This window comes from Malurus melanocephalus, unplaced genomic scaffold (assembly GCF_030028575.1).
Source record: "Malurus melanocephalus ecotype Western Australia unplaced genomic scaffold, MMel_1.1 scaffold_12, whole genome shotgun sequence".
Classification (NCBI taxonomy): domain Eukaryota; kingdom Metazoa; phylum Chordata; class Aves; order Passeriformes; family Maluridae; genus Malurus; species Malurus melanocephalus.
This window is the reverse complement of record NW_026623244.1, coordinates 4,324,642-4,345,504: the sequence shown is the minus strand read 5'-3', so window position 1 is coordinate 4,345,504 and position 20,863 is coordinate 4,324,642. Positions and strand designations below refer to the sequence as shown.

Below are 20,863 nucleotides of genomic sequence, written 5' to 3'. Positions count from 1 at the left end.
GCAGTGTTTTTTTGGCATTTATCCTGCTTTTATTCTCTTATGCATCATGCCATACAAATTTTCACCTCTCCCACCTTTACCAGCCCCTTGGAAAACCCTGGACAGTAATGTTGTCCATTTTCCCTGACCCCCTTCTGGGGGTGGTGGTTTTCAATTGTTTCAGCTATTTTTAAACAAAGGGACTTTACCCTCATTTAGGTGACAGCAATGAGGKTATCACAACCAGCAGTTTCAGACAGGTGTTGTAACTCCATTGTTGGCAGCACACCAAACTGGAATGAGTGTTAGGGATGCCAAAATAACCTGTTCTACTGCCCAACAGGTTTGAAGTCTTCATTATCATGCACTGAATTTGTTACCTGCATTGCTGAACACACAGCTCATGCAAGCTTCTACTTGCATGAGTCAGCTTCTACACTCTTGGAAGCGTCTGCAGAATTATGTTCTAAATCAGTTATATGCTCACAAAATGCAATTTCTCATTGCTGCTGTGAAGAAAAAACAGGTAGGCATTTCTGATTGCTTTGGATTTTATTTGCTTTCATATTTAATGTTATAGTCTTGTAATTTTTCAAGCAGCATGCCCAGACAATTTTTTTTCAATTTCCTTGTTACAGAACACTGCATAGAAGTTAATTTCCCCCCAACGATCTCTGAACTTTTAAATCCCGAAGTCRTTGCTCACAAGAACTGACTATTTTATATTGCTCTTCCATCTTTAATGCTTCTGCTGCKCTCCTCTGGATACACAGACCTCTTAGAGTGGTTGGGGAATCCTTAATRAATGTAGATTTTTGCCTAATCTCTCTTTTTTATTTTAATGGTTCATCTCTTTTTCCTGTATATTCAAGTCCTTCTGGTGGCTTTTTTTTTTTTTTTAGACTCGGAGTTAAAACTAGGCCCAGTGATCATGATGCTAAAATCTATATGTAAATGCTTTACTTCCAGTAAAATAAGTGGTTCACAGTCTGAAGAACTCTGATAATATTTAATATTCAGGCTTCATRCATAGACACACCTTCTTTCACTGCTGTTAATCCATGGTTAAAACTTCTTCCGTGGAAGGTTTCACCCCCAGAATGGAAGYGTCAGACTGCACTGACAAATGATTGCCAATGGACAGGTCATGTTCAGCCACGTGGACAGTAGCCCCAGTGGGAGCAGGGGTGGATCAAACACTGGAAGTCAGCTTTGCAAGAGGAGATCCAACTACATTCCTGAGACACTTGTTTGCACCATAAAATGTGACCCAACTTTTTAAATTTCGGTTTTGGACATATTCACAAGTCACATTTCTATTTTGTTTGCCATTTGTGACAGAAAAATGCATAGGCAAGCTATACCTCATCACAGATAAGGATGCAATTATACTGGGTATTGTATAGATACATGGTGACAGGAGGCTTTGAAGGGTTCTGGTAATTTTCCATTTACTTTTCCATTTGTTTGTCATTTATTTTAAATATCTAGTTATGAAATGCCTTAAATCTGTATCAGCAAAATTTCAAGAGAAAGGAAAAAGAACTTTGCAGCCTGAAGTTTGTATTTTCTCCTAAAAGATGTTAATGAAGTCAATGAAAATATATTTTCCATAGAGGAAGCTACATTTACTTTCCTGGTGACCCTGTTTTCACATTGTTTCTAGTGGTCTCTGCTTGTTTTCCATCTGCTGCCTGCAGAACCCCAACTTTACTTAGGTTCTTGGATCAGTTTTTTTCCTTCTCTCTCTCTCTCTTTTTTTTTTTTTTTTTTTTTTTTTTTTTTTTTTTTTTTTTTTAAACAATTACACTGAAAGCAGTAGTGAAAACTTGAAAATTAAATCATATGCTGGGGATAAAAATGGAGGAAGTAAACTACAATCTGGCTGAGAAACTCCAGAGGCCTGCATATCTGGATGACAAAGTAACCAGAATAAGMAGACAATTTTCTTTGTAATTAAATTGTCTGTTTTCCAAGTTTGAGGGCAGATTTAATATCAAGGGACAACATCCAATTTCTATAATACATTCTAAAAGCAGCTGCGAATACATCTCCAGGTAGTAACACACGTGGTCCTTTCCCCCAGTTACAACAGAGTAAGAGTGGGCTAAGTGGCAGTGACACCAAACTGGCTTTGACCTGTCCAAGAGTTACACTTCTGAAGCATAATTTCCTRCTAAATCAGTTTTATTGTTCTGTGAAACATAACGTGGCTCCTGTGTAAATGTATGAGAATTTGTACTGTGGGTTTACACGGGATGGTTGGAGTGTGGCCCCAGGAGTGTGTCACCGGGAGGGATGTTACGTGAGTTGATGGTCAGCACAGACCTGCCTGTACAACAAGCAACAAAAAGGGCCCAGATCTGGTGTCACCAGCCAGTGGGAGTTGCACCTCACCTGGTGCTGAGGGACATGTGGTGTGTGCCACAAAAGCCAAAGCCTCACCAGCAGCGCGGCAGAGCAGCTCGTTGTGTGCRGGCTGCGTTGCTGCTCAAGGGGCAGCAACAGCACAACTCTGGACTGGAGCTGCCCTCGCTCCTCACTGGGAACACGGGCTGATAAGGKGAGAAACTGCTGGCTTTGCCCACAGGGAAAGGAGAAAGGATTGGGCTAACTCAAGGCTAAAATAACAACAGAGTAACAACAGGCATTACAAGACAAAAGATATGAACTGGGAGTAGGAGCAACTCCCTGTGGGTGAAAATTTCCAAGGACAGTGTCAGGGATGTGCTGACTGAGGCTGAAAATCTCAAGTAAGGATGCTGACAACAAAATGGAAGCTAGCGGGGRGAAAAACAGGGTGGGTCGCTTATTTAAGGTATATGCGGGGAAGGGATATAAAATAAAGAGACAGGGCTTTTGTAGGGTCCCTGTTGAGCAGCCCTATGCCTGATCACTGTGGCCTGGAGCAGGACAGACCACACTGTAGGATTCCTGCCTCACTCAAAGCATAGGAAGAGACACATTTCCTTACTGAATAACTATGCATGTGGCAAAGGCAGGCATAAATCGGTGTTCTCCAGCACGCCACGCGGCTGCATTTACTGTGCAAAGCTGTTCCTACTACTGCAGTAATCCCGTCCTATCCACTTTATGCTCCTGGTTGACAGACAACGCTGTCCCTCACTACACTGCTCTGYTCAAATCCACAGCGAGTTGTTCTCTGAAACTGGAGCAAGAGCTGCMTCTGCACAGTGAAGTTAAATTAAGGGGTTCCTTGGCAGCTTAGCTGCTGATTTCACTTCAACGAATATAAATAAGCTGACAATAGGACAAATAATACATTAACCATCGCAAGCATAATAATCCTGACCAAGCATTTCTGCCGTTCCATCCAAGGARCTAATCTGATCATACCTATGTCAGCAATCCAGCATCCAATTAACACTTAAAAGCAGAACTGTTCCAAGTGTTGCTATTATCAACTACTCTTTAAACTCCCATTTTCTTGTAAGRAAAATCTCTTCGAACAAACAGATTTTTGTGGAGATGGATGAAATAAAAAGTTTAAAAGTCTTAGTTCTGTTATTCTTTGAGATTTTMAGTTAAATTTTGACTACCTCTTTTATAAACACAATTTCCCAGCTTCATTAAAAATTCCATAGGTGAATGATTCTATCTGATTGCAATATATTCATTAAGTTATGTCATCAGCTTGTAGTGTCAGTCTCACACACAAACTCTTCCCTGTGTCTCAGATTTGCCCCTCAGTTTGTACACAATACCGATTCCAGTTTTCTCTCCATACTCAGGCTCTTAATCAGTWAGTTTACCTCTCTTTCACACATTCCTCAGTGTAGATTCATTGTCTCAGTACTTTTTACTAAGTAATTTGTCAGCCACAATGCCCCATTACACAAAGCTCTATTGTACCCATGGCTTGTGGTTCCCCTCCTGCATTCCTCAACAATCGCCAGTCTTAGTTTGTCTCTGCCAACAGCAGCTCCTAACAAAATCCAAGGGGATTTTGACCGTCCTTGCTCTTCTTTTGCATCTTTCTTGACTCACCCTTGGTCCTGAACCTGCTTTTAGCTTSATACCTACTTCTTAAAAAATTCAGACAATCTTTATTTTAATTTAACCTTCATTTTACAAAGTTAAACGAGATATTAAATGCCAGTGTCAGTATAATAATTACAATAACAAAAATACCAGTGTCAGTATAATTCATTATTAACAAAACTAGACTAGGAATTAGAAGGCTTTTTGCTAGCCATGGAGTGAAATTCTGTGACATCCTTTGTGAAAAAGTGAAAAGAGGTACAGTCAACTATTTTCTTCTGCAGCTGTAAGGAAATTTAATTCTGCTCAGGAATAACTCTCTTTGAAATTTTAGCTATTAATCTCTAATAAATGCCCACTGAGCATATGTAAAAATAGATATTGCATAAATTTATGGATTGTAAATTCCTTCAGGACTATTGATCAGAAAGGCAGTAGGATTATCCTTGATTCAAACCTATGAACGCCATATCTCTGCCTAATTTTTTTTTTTTTTTTTTTTCTTTGTTCAGGCCCACAGAATCACTGAATTGGTCAGGTTGGAAGGGAGCCCTGGAGATCATCTARTTCAACCACTCTGTTTTGCTGAAGTCCTTGAGAATCCTGTCTGCCCATTTCTCCAGCCTGTCCAGGTGTCTCTKAATGGCAGCACAACCAACTGGTGTATTAACCCTCTTCCCAAGTTGCTGAGGGTGCACTCTGCCCCATCAAAGCCTTTAATGAGGAGGTTACACAATACTGGACCTCATATTGACCCCCTGAGGATTATGTGCGACTCTATCATTTTATTGCCAAAGTGACTGAGCCTTTCTTCACCATGCCCTTTATTTTTGCTTTCTTTTTACATTATTTTGTTACTTTCATTTATTTTCTTTCATTTTTTTTTCTAAATTAATAATAGAACAAAGATTGACAGAGGAAAATTTAGGCTCAGTTCAGGAAAGTAGCCTAGTTGCATGACACCTGGCAAGAGGAATTCCCTTGATGATATAAAGTCACTGGCATAGGATCATTGGCAGGTGTGTTTGAGGTAAATGTGGCCAGAATGATACTTCACCTAAGGGATTATGAACCCCGGGACTTGTCTTTTCCAGTTGTGTAGAACTGATCCCATATTAAAGGACTGCACATAGTTCATCATGGATGCAGCTAAGAGTCTGGGCCTATAAATCTAATCTTTCTAATCAGTTAATCTGATAAATGTCCTTGCTGGAAGTGCAGGGGAATGCTGGGTGGAAGGCAAGAGTTGGAATTCTTTTAAATTAATTAATTGCCTCATGATCACCAATATTTTAATGTATGATACAGCCAACAGTTGGACAGGMTATGTAGTTCATAGTTCACCTTTTAGTATCAGTTTATCCCTGCCAAAAAAGGGAAAGAAGGTCATTAATCCTTGACTGTATCTGTATGCATAGTAGTCCATAATAATAATGGAAGCTTGTTCACCAGTATTCTTATGCTAATTGGGRGGAGTTCAGCAGACCTGTCTGGTATTCCCTGAGGCCCAGCTGGTGTCCAGTTTCCAGCAGTTTGCTGGGAAACTTGAAGGTCAAATAACTTCCCCAAGGTTACACCATAAATGGCTCAACTGGGATTAGGACCCAGATTGGCCTTGCTCCTAATCTTTTGCCTAATTAATCGCTGTAGTCTCTTTCTGCAAATACTGAACAGGTTCATCTTTGTAGTTTCACCAACGAAACGTTGTGGGCAAACTCAATTTCTTGGGAAAGGATTTTGTAAGAGAMATAATGAAATAGCATTAGCAAAGTTAACTCGTAACTGAAATGGAAAATGATTAGGACTGGATTTTGCTTATGGGAGATATTATTGTAATGGCTGTGTTGTACTTCTCTTCTAGATCTCCTATGTCTCAAAATTGTGCACATCCGGCTACCCTTCCTTATCAGCTGTCAGTACATATGCTATCAAAAGCATGATATTTGCTGAAATTTTTTGACACTTTATTTACCTTTATTATAACTCAAGGAAATTGTCTGTCTGGAAGTGCAGTTACGAGGTGGCTGTGACATGGTTTATTTGTCCTTTTGTAAAACTCTCTGTGATACAAAACTGCAGCATTTTGGTTATAAAATTGTTATAATGCAGTTGTTTTACTCATCTGTTGTGTGGGATGGAGTACTCTAAGAGGAAAACAGAGTTTTCAGGTAGGATGAAGAAAACCTCTGATTTTCTCTATCTCTAACTGAAAACCATGGTCAGTATYGTGGAGCATGAAACAGTTTATAATGCCAGCTGGTTTTAATTAAAGGCTTAGTTTCTCAGTACAAAGACACTTCATTACAAACCAACAAACATGTTCACACCAGCAGTCTGTCTATTGGAATGGGTACAGTCTGGAGAACGGCTTGGAAAGAACTAAAACAATAGCCAACACATCTCACATGGGTTAAGGAGCCAGAAAAARCAAAAATGTCTTTATTTAGCCTGTTGCTAAACTGTATCATCACAGTGTAACTGATCTCCTGCCATTAGGCAGTGAAATCCAAAGCCACAGGGCACAATTAAAAGGCAACCTGACACCTGCAGTCTCCAAYACACGTTTTGAAATTGGTAGAAAGAGAATATGCAGTTTATCAAGGGGTTGAGAATGGTATATGAAGGATTATGTCTGGTAGGTTCCTACTTCCAAGGTAGTCCAGTACTATATGGCTTGGACTCGGACATAAAGGGAGTTCAATCTCTATCTCTACTGTTTGAAAGTTACTACTTGATATTAGTAATCTCAGCAAAAGTGCCAAAGATGAAAGAATACGGAAGAGGGACTCACCTTGTTCTTGAAAAAGAAGKTCAAGAATTTCCTAATTGATACCAAAGAATGTACAAAGCTGTTGGTCTGTTGAGAAAAACAAATTAATCTTATAAATAACTAATTATTTCGGACCTTCATGAGTCCACACCTTCACTCCAGCTGATGGATAACTGAGGCAAACTGGGTAAATAGCCTGACCTGAAATGTGCAGGTGTGGACATGTGCATCTRGATGGTAAAAACTCATGAAAGGGCTCTACTGACAGATACTCATAACTATTAGAAATGCAAAAATGACCAGAAATTATAGAGTTATCAAATATGTAATGCCATGTCTTATGTTATGGCACAGAACAACTTTTYGGTTTAGATGTTTCTGTTTATCTGCACCTTCCAAAAGGGAAATTAGCACCCGCCTTGCTAAAGAACACCGGACCAGTATTCAGGATGTATTTTGCAATGTTGCATCAGGACAGTATGTGCAATGGTGTGTGGTTTCTAGCTTGTTTGCTACCAAGAGTAAAATCTTGCCCATTTTGAGAAAGGCTTGAGGTTGGAGGCCTYCATGGTCTCGGAATCCTTTTAGCATTGAAAGCACTGTCCCTTTGTGGTTGTCAAAAATGTCACTGCGGAAATGAAACTGCGGAAGAAACCAAAACTCTCCAACAACATTTTGAATATTAGAGAATAAAGGCATTATTTTCTGGCCAGCATGCTGTTCTGGTCAGGATGTGCCACAGAAATAATTTTGTCCACACATAGCCCAGGTGTGCAGAGAATATCATTCCATGACCCATGGATTTTACAAGATTTTCCCCAAGCATTATACAGTCAAAACCCATRGAACTTCATGGTTTTWATGTTCATTGGTCCAATGCTGCATAATTCTTAGTATTCAGTTTCCTATTGGATCAGGATTTCTTTCCCCCTGTTGCTAATTAGGTCTTCCTTCTCATCTCTCTTTTCCCAGACCAGGTGCCTGTGACCATGCCCGGGGGAGGTTTGGTGCCGATGTTCTGTTGATGGCCCTTGATGGCCCTAATCTTTTGCATCACTCCCAGTCTGTTGARGTGTGAACTCAACAGGCCTCACCTGGTGGAACAATGCCCTGGAAAGAAACTTCAGCACCCTTCCCCCGGGGCAAAGGARAACAAAATCTTTGACTAAAGTTATATAAAAAATTTTRTACTAGTATATTTTCCAACACCAGGACACATTGTTTCTAGTTCAGAWGCACATGTGATGTAATGCACACTGGGACAGTATAAATACCTTTAAAGCTTCCAAAATACTACTCAGTTTACATATTTTTTTGGATACAATAACCAATGCTCAGCAAAAAAACCCCAARCCAAACCCAAAACCCACCAAACCSAAAACTGACTGTAGATGTCAGAGCAATTTTTTGGGGGGAAAGCTACTGTTGTCAACGTTTTGGGTAGGGCTGGCCATTGCTGTAGTTTTTCATTGGATTCCCATCTTTTTTTTTCCCCATATATTCCTACACAGATCTTAATCCCAGTARAAATTTATTGTTAAATGGTGTGTTTTGATGTAAACTTTTTTGTTTCCTTRAGCAATGAAGAATCTTAATGGATATGATAAATAAGGCATTAGCCTTTCTTCTTTCATTCTTGTCTCCTGTTGGTGTTATTCCACACATTTTGTGTCTTGTGCTTGACACTTATATGTGTTCTAAATCTGCATCACAAAGAAATAAAATACAGATAAAATATTTGTTTCTGTTTTACATGTAAATTTGTTGGGATTAACAGTTGACAATATGATGCATATTTTCACATTGGGAATACTGGCATTCTAGCACAAATTTGATACTGTAGCTGTGCGATGGACTTATGATTTTCATGGATYATTCTTCTCTGTTATCTTTTCTGATTTTAGGGTTTCAGAAAAAAAACCCCTATGTTTTCTTTATTTCTTTTATTTTTCTTTCTTTCTTTTATTTKCCTTCAGTTGTACTTAGGTTTTCAGATCCCCTAAAACACTATGGATATGTATGTACAATCCCCCCTTCTCACTACTTACAAGAATGTAATTAATTAGAAACCAGAAGAATTCATTTCTCTGCTTACTTTTAGCAGATTGTTTCATTTGGGTGTAGTAAAACCATCAATGATATAATTCTTTCCTTGAAGATATTCTTTAGGGCCAAGAAACCCACCCCAAAAGGACTTCTATTAATTTTCTTTTACAGTCTAGGACACAAGGGAAATAAGTGATGTCAGTTGGAATAAAGAATTAAAAATATGTTCATGCTTAATGTATCCTTAGTTTACACACACATACTAAAAGACATCTTTGCTCTCATATTTAACCACAAATAAACATTGCACTTACTAAATTTTGTTGCAACGAACAAGGTGTTACAAGTTTTGGGGAGAAAAGTTTAGCTGATATGCTCAGCTAAATTGCTCATTAGATAGKCTTCCCGAAGGAAAAAGCTCAAGCTTTCTCCTCTTTGCTTTTGATTTTTGATCACTTGTTTCATAAGTGGAAAGAGGATTTCCTTTYCAATGATCTCTTAATTCACAATTCATCTTTACTCTTTACAGTCTRTTTATGTCACGGGCCCTTTTTTGGCCATGGTGCAGCTGAATTTCCTACCTCTTATGTGCCTTCATACTCTTTGGTGTCCTTACTTTGGGTGGTCTTCCATGTGGATTGAAATGTTGGCACAATCATGAAGAGCATGCTTCTACCAACAACACCATTTATCATATTCTGAAGCAGAAATGATAATGTGCTTCTTTGAAGGCAAGCTTTGTCTGTAGTGATTTTCAGCTTTGATTTTTGGGTGTTTTGAGCATATTCAAAACAAATTAATTGATCGAATGCATGTACATTGTCCTGGATGCTTTCATTACTGACCTCTCTTAGACAGCCCTTATATATTGTGTCTATTGTTKTCTCTATGCAGGTCAGCGAATCCATGTCTGGAGTGCAGAATAAAAAGCCCGGGCTAGGCCTTTGCTTATGAGTGTTTTGTGAGGGGCATCCGCTCTCCCTGCCCAGTGCCATTGGCCCAAACACGCCCTCGGGCGCMGGGAAGCGCCGAACCACTCAAGGCAACGGCGCTGGGAGTGGGCGGGCCGTTCCTATAGCCATGCCATGTGCCCAAGACACACATCCAAGGAAGAAAGAGAGGAATTGGGGGAGAACGAACAGGAGGAGAGCTGCTGGACCTGCCGGCRCCGCCCCGCCCCGTCCCCGCCTTGGGCCTCGTCGGCCGCCGTCCGCCCATCSCCTCAGGTGAACACGTATCCCTCCGCCGTGGCCGCCCCTCGGCCGGGCTCRCACCCGGCAGTCCCCGGATGGAAACTGTGATGGCGGCCGGCAGCGCCTCGCCGGGCGGTGGCGGTACCCGAGGTAACTTCGCGGGGGAACCGACCGTGGAGCGGGGAGGTCCCGCGCGGTGCGGGAGGGACGGCCCGGCGCGGTTTGCAGCGGAGCGAACGGGGGCGYGAGCGGCCGCGGCGGGGCGGGTCAGTGCCCCGTGGTGAGGGTGAGGCGTTCTATGGTCCGCAGCCACCGGCCCGGTTGGTTCGCGGGGTAGCCGGGGCTGCGGCCGGCGGGAGTGGGGCGCGCTCGGTGCGGCGGGACCGGGCGGGAGGGGCCTCGTGCTGCAGCCGGGCCGCCGTGGGGCCGTATCCCTCCGCCGGGCTGCGCGCCCACAGCCGTGGCCGTCCCGGGGCCGGGCGGGCGCCCCGTGCGGGCGGGGGTGGCGCTGCCGCGGGGCGCCCGAGGAGGAGCCGGGGAGAGACGCGCCAACTCGCCCGTACCCTGGTGACGGGCAGCGCCCGCTGCCGTGCCCGCGGTCGGACGGAGCCCGCGGCGCGACCCTGAGGCGGTGGCAGCTCGGGGRCTCCGCCACCGGGCTCCCCGCGCTTTGTCCCGGCGCTCATCGGCCCCCGCAGCCCCTGGCCGGCTCCCGGCACCGTTGCTCCCCCGGCAGCCCCGGGCTGGCGGCGGCAGTGTCAGCCCGCAGGTGGGCTGGCGCTGGCCGAGTGTCGCCGCCGCGTTCGGCTGCTGTGTTCGTAAATGGCAACGGGCTGTCTGTCTGTGTGAGAGCTGTGAGACTGATTCGGTGATTTATTTTAATTTTATTTTTACCACAGCAGCGYTGTGCTGTGTCAGACTATATCTGACTGCTCTAGCTCTATGGGTTTCGTAAGATTTAGTTCTGTAAGTTCTTGAGTGTCCAGGTCTTGGGAGACAGGAGGGCGYCACTCTAAATTTGCAGGCATGTAGAATGGGACTAATAATGGGGTATATTTCAGTATAATTTTATTTGTTATTTAGTAAAATTTAAGTAAGTCTAAATTCTTGCAGAAATTTTGAAAATACTGCCTACCAGGATACCTATTTTAAATTTAGTCCTAAATGGAAACAGGTGTAAAAGTTACCTAACTTAGAAGCATCTGTAATTACTCACTAGATCCAAGTATATAGCTAAAACTTTCATTCTGTGTGTATTTTCTTTAAACAAAATATGGACATAKTGCAGCATTTTTGAGGGAAGAAGGTGGAGGCTGAGAGCCTCAACTGGKTATTTATGCTTGCGCACAGTGGTTTGGGTTTTGTTTGAGTGAGAGTTAACTGTGGCACATGCTTACGTATTTTCAGTGTTTGTGCTCATTATATCTGTGTTTAAATCTACTCACTCGTTTCAGATACTGTGAGTGTAATATTCCACCTCTTTCCCAGGCTTTTGCACAACTTTATATAAACTTATAATTAGGTCTTTGCCATTACGTTTTTTGCTTAAGATAAATGCCTTTTGAGTTCAAGTTAAAATTTGAAGTACAGAGGTACCAGTCACTTATTTCTATGCACAAGTCCCATGTGTTTATGCTTCCCAGTTATGAATGCCTGAGATATAGAGGCAAAGCTAAGGTTCAAATRGGCATTGTTATATTGTGTATATATACAATATTTATATTGTATTTGATGGTGCTCTTTGGGGGAGAAGATAGTACATATTTCTGTCTTCAATGTATTAAAAATCCACATAATTTAAATTTGGGAGGGATTTGTGCTTTTCAACTTACTCTTTCAGTTATGCTTGTATTTATACCATTTACAATACCTTTCCTTTTGTTTCCAGAACTTTTTTTAGTATTTCTCCTGACTGTGGCCTTTTCTGAGTCTTGCATACTTACCTCTTCTGTGTGTGTGGRAAAAAACCCAGCTGTTGAAGAATTTAAATCAAGTCTTTTCTTAATGTGTAAGTCAGACTTCTTTGAAAATGTACATTTAAAGATCCCTGGGATTTCTTTTAAAATTGTTGTTTTGAGTACATATTTTTATATGTCATGCTGCAGGTSCTTGTGGAAAGGTGAATGCTACCCAATAAGAGCAAAATTAAGTTGTAATTTATAAGATTAATTAGTTAAAGGAGATCTCAGATCAAGTTGAATATACTCAACTGGGATTCTTTGCCAAACATAAATGTTGCCCAGCTGAGAACCACATTGGCCCTGTGTGGAAAGCCTGAGCCTTGTTCTCTGCTGCACTTCATCCACTTCTGATTTCTATAGTTTTAACTGTAAACATACTTCAGATTTCAGTGTCTGACAGTATAACATTTTAATCTGAAGGATGGGCAACTACCACGAGGATAATATGTTGCATCATGCAACCTGTAATCTTTGTGTTGCATCTGCTTATTAAAAAAATTGTTCAAGCAAACAAATCCGAGTAATTTTTTGCTTATTCTTTATGTGGAAGTTCATCTTGGTTCTATTCAAATAAAGGATTTACCATTGGCAAAAAATGCATTTTAATGAAGTACTCTTTTGGTGGAAATGGACTGTTGATGTGYGGGAGTTGTTCTCAAGGCTCAAATAGGGTCATATCCCTTGTATTAAACTTTTTCATGGAAGTTGGGGAATGAGTCATTGAGTTAAAAGAAAAAAAATCCTCACCCAAAGAGTTTCCATTTGGTGAGACTCCAAGGAGGCAGTGTATGTCCCTGTGGTTTGTTGTTTTSGGGTGTTAATGTCAGATGTATAGTTGAAGTCTTGCAGGTCTCTTATCTGGAGAACACAGTTAAGTGAATTTTCTTGATATTAGAGTATGTGTAAAGTGTCAAAGTGTTGTGTTTATTATTTTCAAGAATTGTGCAGAAGTGCTAATATCTTTTCCAAAGCAATTCAATAAAGTATATGCCCAAAAAAAAAGAAGTGTTTTGCTTTTCTTGCTACATGGTACAAGAACATGGACTTGTAAATTTTTCAGTCTCCGTTTTCTTTGTCAAGTGTTTGCATGTCTAATGCTAGATACTTTCTTGTCCAACTATGATGGGAAAATACTTAAAAGACCTTAGGGCTAATGCTTATAATGGCTTGGAGATCTAGAAACGGCCTTTATACTTAAACACAGTGAGGGAGAGGATATGATCGTTCTTTCAGTTTGAATGTGAATAAATAAGATGATCTAATGAGTTCCGAGTCTGTGTTGCTTCAGGGTGAGCACTAGAGTAGTAGAGACAGAATTGCTGATCAGATTTCAGCTAATGATTTCCTAACTTTTGTTAGGAAAGAAGAAAGCGGCTTYGTGACTTCTATAGTGGAAGAAGTTTTTAGTCAGAAGTTTTACACTAGTGAAGAAACAGTTCTTCCTTTCCAGTATTGTTTTTCAGAATTTTAGTTATTTCCACTGTTGTTCCAATTCTGCTGATTCTGTGTCAATATTCTGTGTGGGAGTGTTGCTCAAGCGAAGACTTGAGCTGCGATAAATTGTCGGTGCAGCCTTTTATGGAAACACTGACATGAAATCTGTAGCGAGACAGTGGTGCTGACCATAACTATTTGAGCTGTTTAATCCATAGAGGAGTACATAGTACATAGAGGAGTTGTCAGTCATGCACTGCAAATATTAACATGTATCCAGGAACATGCAGTGAGAAACCTGAGAACTTTTATCTCTTGACTGCTTCAGACTCCTGTGGTATTAAAGGTAGGCATGTGAAAAAWTAATTGTAGGTCAGTGTGATTAATGTTTTGATGTTGGTAAAGATCATGTCTCCATTAGTAAAGTAGATCTGTTGTCAKATGCTGATTTTGTCTTTGCTCTTTAAGCACAATAGTTACTAATATAGCAGCAGACCTRAGTAATATACATCTCAAATCCTGCTGCATTTGGCTTGCTTTTAGTACTTCAGTTAGGTCCAGTTAGTGTCCCATGTCACAAAGAAGTGTTTTTATTTGCTTGAAATCCCAGATGAGTAATAAACATAGGCTTCATTTTTAAAAAAGTAYATCTTGAGATTTCTTATGCTTACAGAGTGGGAGAAACCCAAAATTKGATGACATGGAATTTCAGTGTTTCTGGTTTTCAGTAGATACTCTTGTTTAAAATTTATTTTTCAAGTTGATTTTTTTTTTTTTGAAAAACCTCCCAAACAACAAACCAACAAACACCCTCAACACAAACAAAAAAAGGTTACAGTCTAATAGCTTTTTTTTTGTCTCATCTTTTTTACCCCACTCTTGAATGCTGTCATAAAAATTAACAACTTCAAAGATTGGCATGTGTTTGTTCATGAATTGTAACAGGTGTTCTAACTCCATTAGTTTTAAAAATAATATTTGCTTTGTTTGTTTTTTTAATTTCAGGAGAATGAAATGGGGAAGTTATAGAGCTTTGAGAATAACTCAGTTTGGTTGTCTCATTTGCTGCCGGAAGTAAGACTGAATCTCAAGGATTCATGTAAAGAAAAGTAATACCTAAAATCATGTCATCTGAACAGGAACAATTTTTTTGTCATAAAAGGCAAATCAGTTTCTTAAAACACAATGCTATGAAGAATTTTCCTACAGATATTACTTTGAAAAAAGAACTGGTGAGTGAGCCCTTAAGTATGACGATTCAGCCAGCAATTTTAGATGTCAATCTCGCTTATGGACTAAAAACCGTGAAAATTGAATTGCCCAAAGTGAACATTCCAGATGAAGTATTAATGAAACATGAAGTTGATAAGTTTAGGAAACTCTTTCAGTGTAAGCAGCAAACTGCAAGGAAGTCCTTAAGTCCAGAGAAAATAAGTGGAAGCAATCCCAATTGTTTTGAGAGAAACCACTTGCAAATTAAACCAGAAGTGCAATTTGAAGAGGGGTTGAAAACTGCAGCAAAGGTACTGAATTTCACTTGTACAAAGTGCAAGGATAACATTAGATACAGCCCAAATGATCTGCAGAAACATTTTCAGCTGTTACACTATGGTGAGTTGCCTTTGTATCCTTGTGAGATGTGCAGCTTCTCAGCGAATGACTTTCAGTCGCTTAAACAGCACAGACGCATCCATCGTAGCACTTTAGTAAAATGTGAGCTCTGTAATGATGAACAGATATACACTTTGTTGGCTTTGACAAAACACTTCATATCAAAGCATTGTGTAAATGGACACTTCCAGTGTGAAAAATGTGGGTTTTCTACCTATGATGTGGGTACGTTTGTTCAGCACATTCACAAACATAAAGAGATTGCCTACAAATGTGGAAAATGCCATCAAGAAAACTTTACAGAAGAGGAGCTCCAGAATCATCTCCTTGTTCATAGTAGTATGTTTTCTTTTGGTTGTCCTTATTGCAGTTACAGTACATCACGGAAAGATTATCTTTTAAAACACATAATAGCTTTACACAGAGACCACTTAATTGCAAAAGAAAAACTGGAAAAGGATAAATATGAAAAAAGAATAGTAAAGACTCCAGCAGGACTGAAGCTTGTGTTAAGAAGGTATAAAATGGGATCATCAAAAAAAGCCCTCTGGAGAAGAAAGAAAATAAGCCGTGGAAGTGACAATGCTGGAGAAGAAAGTACGCAAGTGCTAAGAAGTGTAAACAAAATTCAGACAAAGGCTGAGGAGCTGAACCAATGTATGAGAGATGTGGAAACAAATGAAGAGAAAGATCAAATTAAATACACAGAAAAGCATAATTTCATGGGTGGAATGCTCTCTGCCACTACGGCACAGTACAATAAGAGAGACGATGGAACAAGTGGTGGCCTGGGATTATTGAAAAATGCTGTTCATGGGCCGACGGTATTGATGGTCAAAAACAATAAAATATCTGTTCCAGCAAATTACAGTGCTAAATTTATGGGCTTTAAAATGGTAGATGGAAAACAACATATTGTTATAAAGTTATTACCTACAACTCCTTTGCTACAGCCTAATGATTCTTGTGGCTTGTCTTCAGGTGCTATACCACATGTTACTGATCAGTCAACCTTAAAGAACAATTGTGTTCATCCATTAACATCCTCTCCGTTTTCTTGTCCTGCTCCTCATTCAGGAAAAACAAAAGTGAAAAAACAAGAGAATTCCATGTTGTTTGGTAGGAGTGTTCGTGAAACTGTAGCACCTTCTAATATAGCTGTAGCAAAAAGTTCAAATTATTTGCCAATGAAGCTGGACTCAACTGTCCCTCCACATGAAGAGGTAACAAAAATTGGAACTCAAAATATCTCGTGGGGAAGCTTTAGTCCTTCAGGTCATCCTCAGGTATTACCAGCCGCTATTACAAATACCCTTTATTATGACCCGATGAAAAYGCCCTTCTATCCTGAACTGAAAATGCAAAATGGTGGCCTGAATAATAGTAATGGAACTAATAATCTCTATTATTCAACTTTGGTAGATTCATCTAATGAAGGGTTGTTGTCTTTTCACAACTATTCCAAAATGGACTCTTTGGATAATCCATGTAGCATTTGGATGTCAACTGATGACAGATATAAAGAATTTAGCAAAACAGTTTCTTTTCAAAAGAGTAGAAGTGAATCTGCATCTTCATATTCAGAGTTGGTGAAAGGTGCAAAAGCAGAGAAAGTTGTGTCAGCCCAATCAAATATTAATAAAACTTCTGAACACATAAACACTAAGAATAACTCTGTGTCTTTTAAAAGCCAATCTAAATGTGGTGTTGACAGCGAGTGTTTTATGGAGGACAAGCATAATGGCCAGCAGTATTTGGACACTAACATAGATCGTGGCTTTCAGAATGTAGCTGAGAAATTCCAGGAAAATGCCTCTGATTGTGTTAACTCCTTTTTAATGCCTAAAATCACATCTGTTTTCTCATTGCAAAGTGAACAGGCAGCTAATTATTTATCGCCTGAGATAAACCAGTTACTGCAAGATGTGTTAAAAGTAAAAGCAACTTCTCAGCAAGACTCCCACAGCAAGATGAATAACTKTGTAAAACTTCATTCTGGTAATCTGCTTTCTGGTCCTGAGACTAGGAATGCAGCCTGTGCGCGTTTAAAAAGCTCTGCAACTGCACGTGGTTTTCAGAGGCCTCCTTCCAATGTAGACTTCCATTTATATAAGAGAGAGTTGAACACAAGATGTAGCACAAATGAAGGTACACGTGGGAGAGAAAGACAGAAGCCCAAAACATCACTTGATTCACAGGAYGTGGACAAATTATCCAGAACTCCAGGTGTTGGTACACTGCTAAAAACTCACACAGATGAGTTTACACAGCAATTAGTAAAAGATAAAGTACTGTCTGCAGCTCAAAATCCTAGCAGCTTTTCTCCAGTTTTGCCTATTCTTCAGGAACAGAAGAAGGCCCTTTTTGTTCGGTCCCTTCCATCACGATTTTTGGTTCCTTTCCACCTCTCTAACCAATCTAGACAACCGGTGGTTTCAGGAAAATCTCTTCCATCAACCAGTTCATCAGATGGGCATGTGACTAAAGGTGTACCTGCATCTTTTGTTTCAAATAAAGGACCTGGAATGATTTTGACTTTTAGTGGGGCAGTTGGAACAGTTGCAAATGCCGCTAATGATAGTTCTCAGGTTTTAGGAGGAATTGCATCCAGAGAATTGGGGAAAATAACCATATCAGCTTCAGAAGTGAAGGGRAAAAATGACTGTTTTGGAAATGTAAGAAGTTCCTGTAATAGGGAAGTATGCAGTTTGGTAAATGGCTCATCRAACAGTGTGCCATTCAAAGCACCTCCTGTAATCACAAAGTCATCAGAATCATCTGTGAAAGCAGCTTCTTCTGTGAAGGTGTTACCAGAGCACCAGGATGCTCTCTTTRGTTCTTTGGAGTCAGTAAAGCAACAGGGAATCAAACAGGAACAAGATGTTTATGCACTTTCGCCTGATGGACAGCAGGGAGTTTTTCTGAACTGTATGACACCAAACAAGCCTGTAGTTCATAAACCAATTTTTTTTCAGGATAATGCTCATCAAAATTATCAACCAAAGAAAACTGGAGCCATGCAACAACAGCTTTTGCTGAAAATTAAGACTCCTACACTGTCTGATACCACTCAGTCAGTAAACAACTCGGTGCCCTCACTACAGGTGGATAACTTGCAATTCCTTACGCCTGCACTAGCACAGAAACAAACTAATCTTAGTTTTAATGATGCCTTAAACTTACCAGGTGGGTTAATACCAGCAAATGCCTCTTTGGCAAGCTCTAATCCAGCATGTGGTGTTCCTCCTGTAGAACCTGTTTATTCTGCTAAACCTGCAGGGACACAATTGCAGAAATGTTCTATYGAGAGTACACAAGTAATTGCTAACAAGAGAAATAAATTTGGTTGTCAGAAGTCCACATGGAGCAACCACAACAGAACTGCAAAAGTAAAACCTASTTTAAAACAAGCTGGGTCTAAAAGTTCAGAAACTGGGGGTGTGCAAAGAAAGAAGAATTTCAAACGTAAAAGGAAGGCTAATTGCCCAGCACCTCCAAGAAAGAAAGTAATCTTGCACAGAAAGTGTAAGGAAAAGAATCAGGCTGAAATMGTTAGTGAATCAGGTAGCCCTTACAAACCAAGGGCATCAAAAAAAACTGTGAGGACTTTGAAACTACTCCCTTTTAATTCTACCCAGCTTGTAAAATGCCCCCGGAGAAATCAACCAGTTGTTGTGCTTAATCATCCTGATGTAGATGTTCCAGAAGTTGTAAATTTAATGAAAACCGTTACTAAATTTAAGGGACATGTTCTTAAGGTTTTGTTGTCAAAAAGAACTGTTGACGCTCTTTTGCAGCCAGACCTCTGCAATCCTTTGGGTGTAACTACTGATGATTTTTCTCAGAAAAGGTACAGGACAATAAAACCCATTAGCCCTGTAAAAGAAAGATTTGTCTTAAAATTGACACTGAAAAAGACTAGCAAAAACAATTACCAGATTGTGAAAACTACCTCTGATAATACCTTGAAAGCTAAGTTTAGCTGCTGGTTTTGTGGTAGAATATTTGACAATCAGGATAATTGGGTAGGACATGGACARAGACATCTGATGGAGGCTACTCGAGATTGGAATTTGTTAATGAAATGATGACCGGTGAAAAAAGTAATTATCATTCATTAAAGTTTAAAAACAAATCACTTGAATTTGGATACACAAATTGTTCTGTTTTGCATGTCAGTATTGTAACTGAAGTTGAAAAATGGTGCAAAGTGCTTGTGTTTTAAAAGAGTATATTCCCTATCACCATCAGATTTGAGAAAGATCAAGGAACTTCGTGGTTTAAGTAACTTGTAACTAACTGCAAATACAATTCCATAGAAATATATATTATTTTTTATTACTGCTATCACGTACTATATTTTTATTCTATTGAATGACTCTTCAGGGCTTTTGTTCTGTACATACTTAAAAATCCCTAAACATGTAAATATTTTTATACTTATCAGTTACCTGGTATAATTCTTGCACAGAAATTACACCCCTCTTCCCAATTTTTCAGTTCTGTGCATGCACTACTAAAACCAATTTTTAAGATCTTTTCAAATACACACAGCTGTTATCCTGGGATTTTTGTTATTTTCACTTATTAGCTCTTGATTTTTTTTTCAGGGATTGAACACTATTGTTAGCAAGTGCCTCAAAGATGTGAAGCAGTTTACATTATGTCGACTGTGTAACCATGGGTCCGCATAGGGCCATTCCCCCAACAGTTTCATTTAAACAAAGCCATATGTGAATGCTTTAAGCTATATTGCTATGCACATGACACTTGTACTATTTCTGTGCAGTTTGTCTACTTTCTTAGTGAAGTATTTTTCATATAAATTAATAAAACATATGATGATTGTGTTAATACAGTGAGTCAGAATGAAATTGATTGAAAATATACAGTATATATATTCATAATGTATATGGTGTTTAAGAATGGTGAACATTCCTAATCTGTATTGATTTTGTCACTATTAAATTTGCTATAACTTGTGTTTACAGAAAATGACTTTGAGCTTTTATAGAAAATACTTCTGTCTTGCTATGTCTGCCACACACTGTATAGGAAGGTCAGGATATGGGGAAGAGCTGAGCACCATTTCTGGCCTGTAACCACATTATMGTTCTATTTCAGATGGATGTAATTTGTCCCCAAAATGACTCAATGGTTTCTGCTATTGCTTACTCTCATGTACTGCCTTTTGGGGCACCAGGGGTTTGGCAAAACCGAGGCTTCAGTTATTCTTTTACTTTACCAGCCAGTTGGGTACCAGCAGGTTCTTTGGAGCCTGCTTGCTTTCYACTTACAGTTTTAGAGAGAATGAAGAGAGAATATGCTTCACCGTYTTTAATGTTTATATGAGGGTATGTAAACAAAAGATCTCTTAATCATAGTGACTGAGGGTATACAGATGAAAGTCCTTATTATCCACAGTAGTTATGTGTGGRGGCTTTGTCCTCCAAATTCTTAATGAATCTGTAAGCTAGAAGTTTCAGGCGTAAGTGGGATTGCCCTTACTCAATGGCTGGCACCTTTTGCCCAAGTATGGAGGTGTAAGTCAGGATCCCGAAGTATTGATGCTAAAACTTGAATATCAGGATTGGGGCGGACTGGGGCTTTTAAATTTGGGGGGGGTGGGGGGGGTGGTTTGGACTGTATGCAAGGAAGATTGCTTGCTACCAATGAAACAGTAGGAAATCTTTCATGGATGTCACAGACATGTCACCACTAACTGGAATTCAACCTATATTTTAAAAAGTTAAAATTATTTAAAAACAATCGCTTCAGTGGCTAGCCACATTTTTTGATATGTCTGTTGGTAGGAAGATACACACTAGCCTTGTAGCTGGTGAGTTACTTATGGGAGTCAACTGAAG

At 39.8% G+C, this 20,863-nt stretch overlaps 1 protein-coding gene across 3 annotated transcripts; it reads left to right on the top strand.

Annotated features, from left to right (window-relative positions):
* Window positions 1–10,077: 10,077 nt before the first annotated feature.
* On the top strand, window positions 10,078–20,584 carry ZNF518A (zinc finger protein 518A). Of its 3 annotated transcripts, none has more exons than XM_057380947.1 (3): window positions 10,078–10,140; window positions 11,879–11,998; window positions 14,391–20,584. In XM_057380947.1, exon 3 carries the CDS (start codon window positions 14,510–14,512, stop codon window positions 19,082–19,084), a length of 4,575 nt encoding a protein of 1,524 aa, XP_057236930.1. In that variant the 5' UTR covers window positions 10,078–10,140; window positions 11,879–11,998; window positions 14,391–14,509; the 3' UTR covers window positions 19,085–20,584. The 3 variants fall into 3 exon arrangements, with proteins under 3 accessions (XP_057236930.1, XP_057236947.1, XP_057236938.1); XM_057380955.1 differs by lacking the exon at window positions 10,078–10,140 and adding an exon at window positions 10,623–10,858; XM_057380964.1 differs by lacking the exon at window positions 11,879–11,998.
* The last annotated feature ends 279 nt before the right edge of the window (window positions 20,585–20,863 follow it).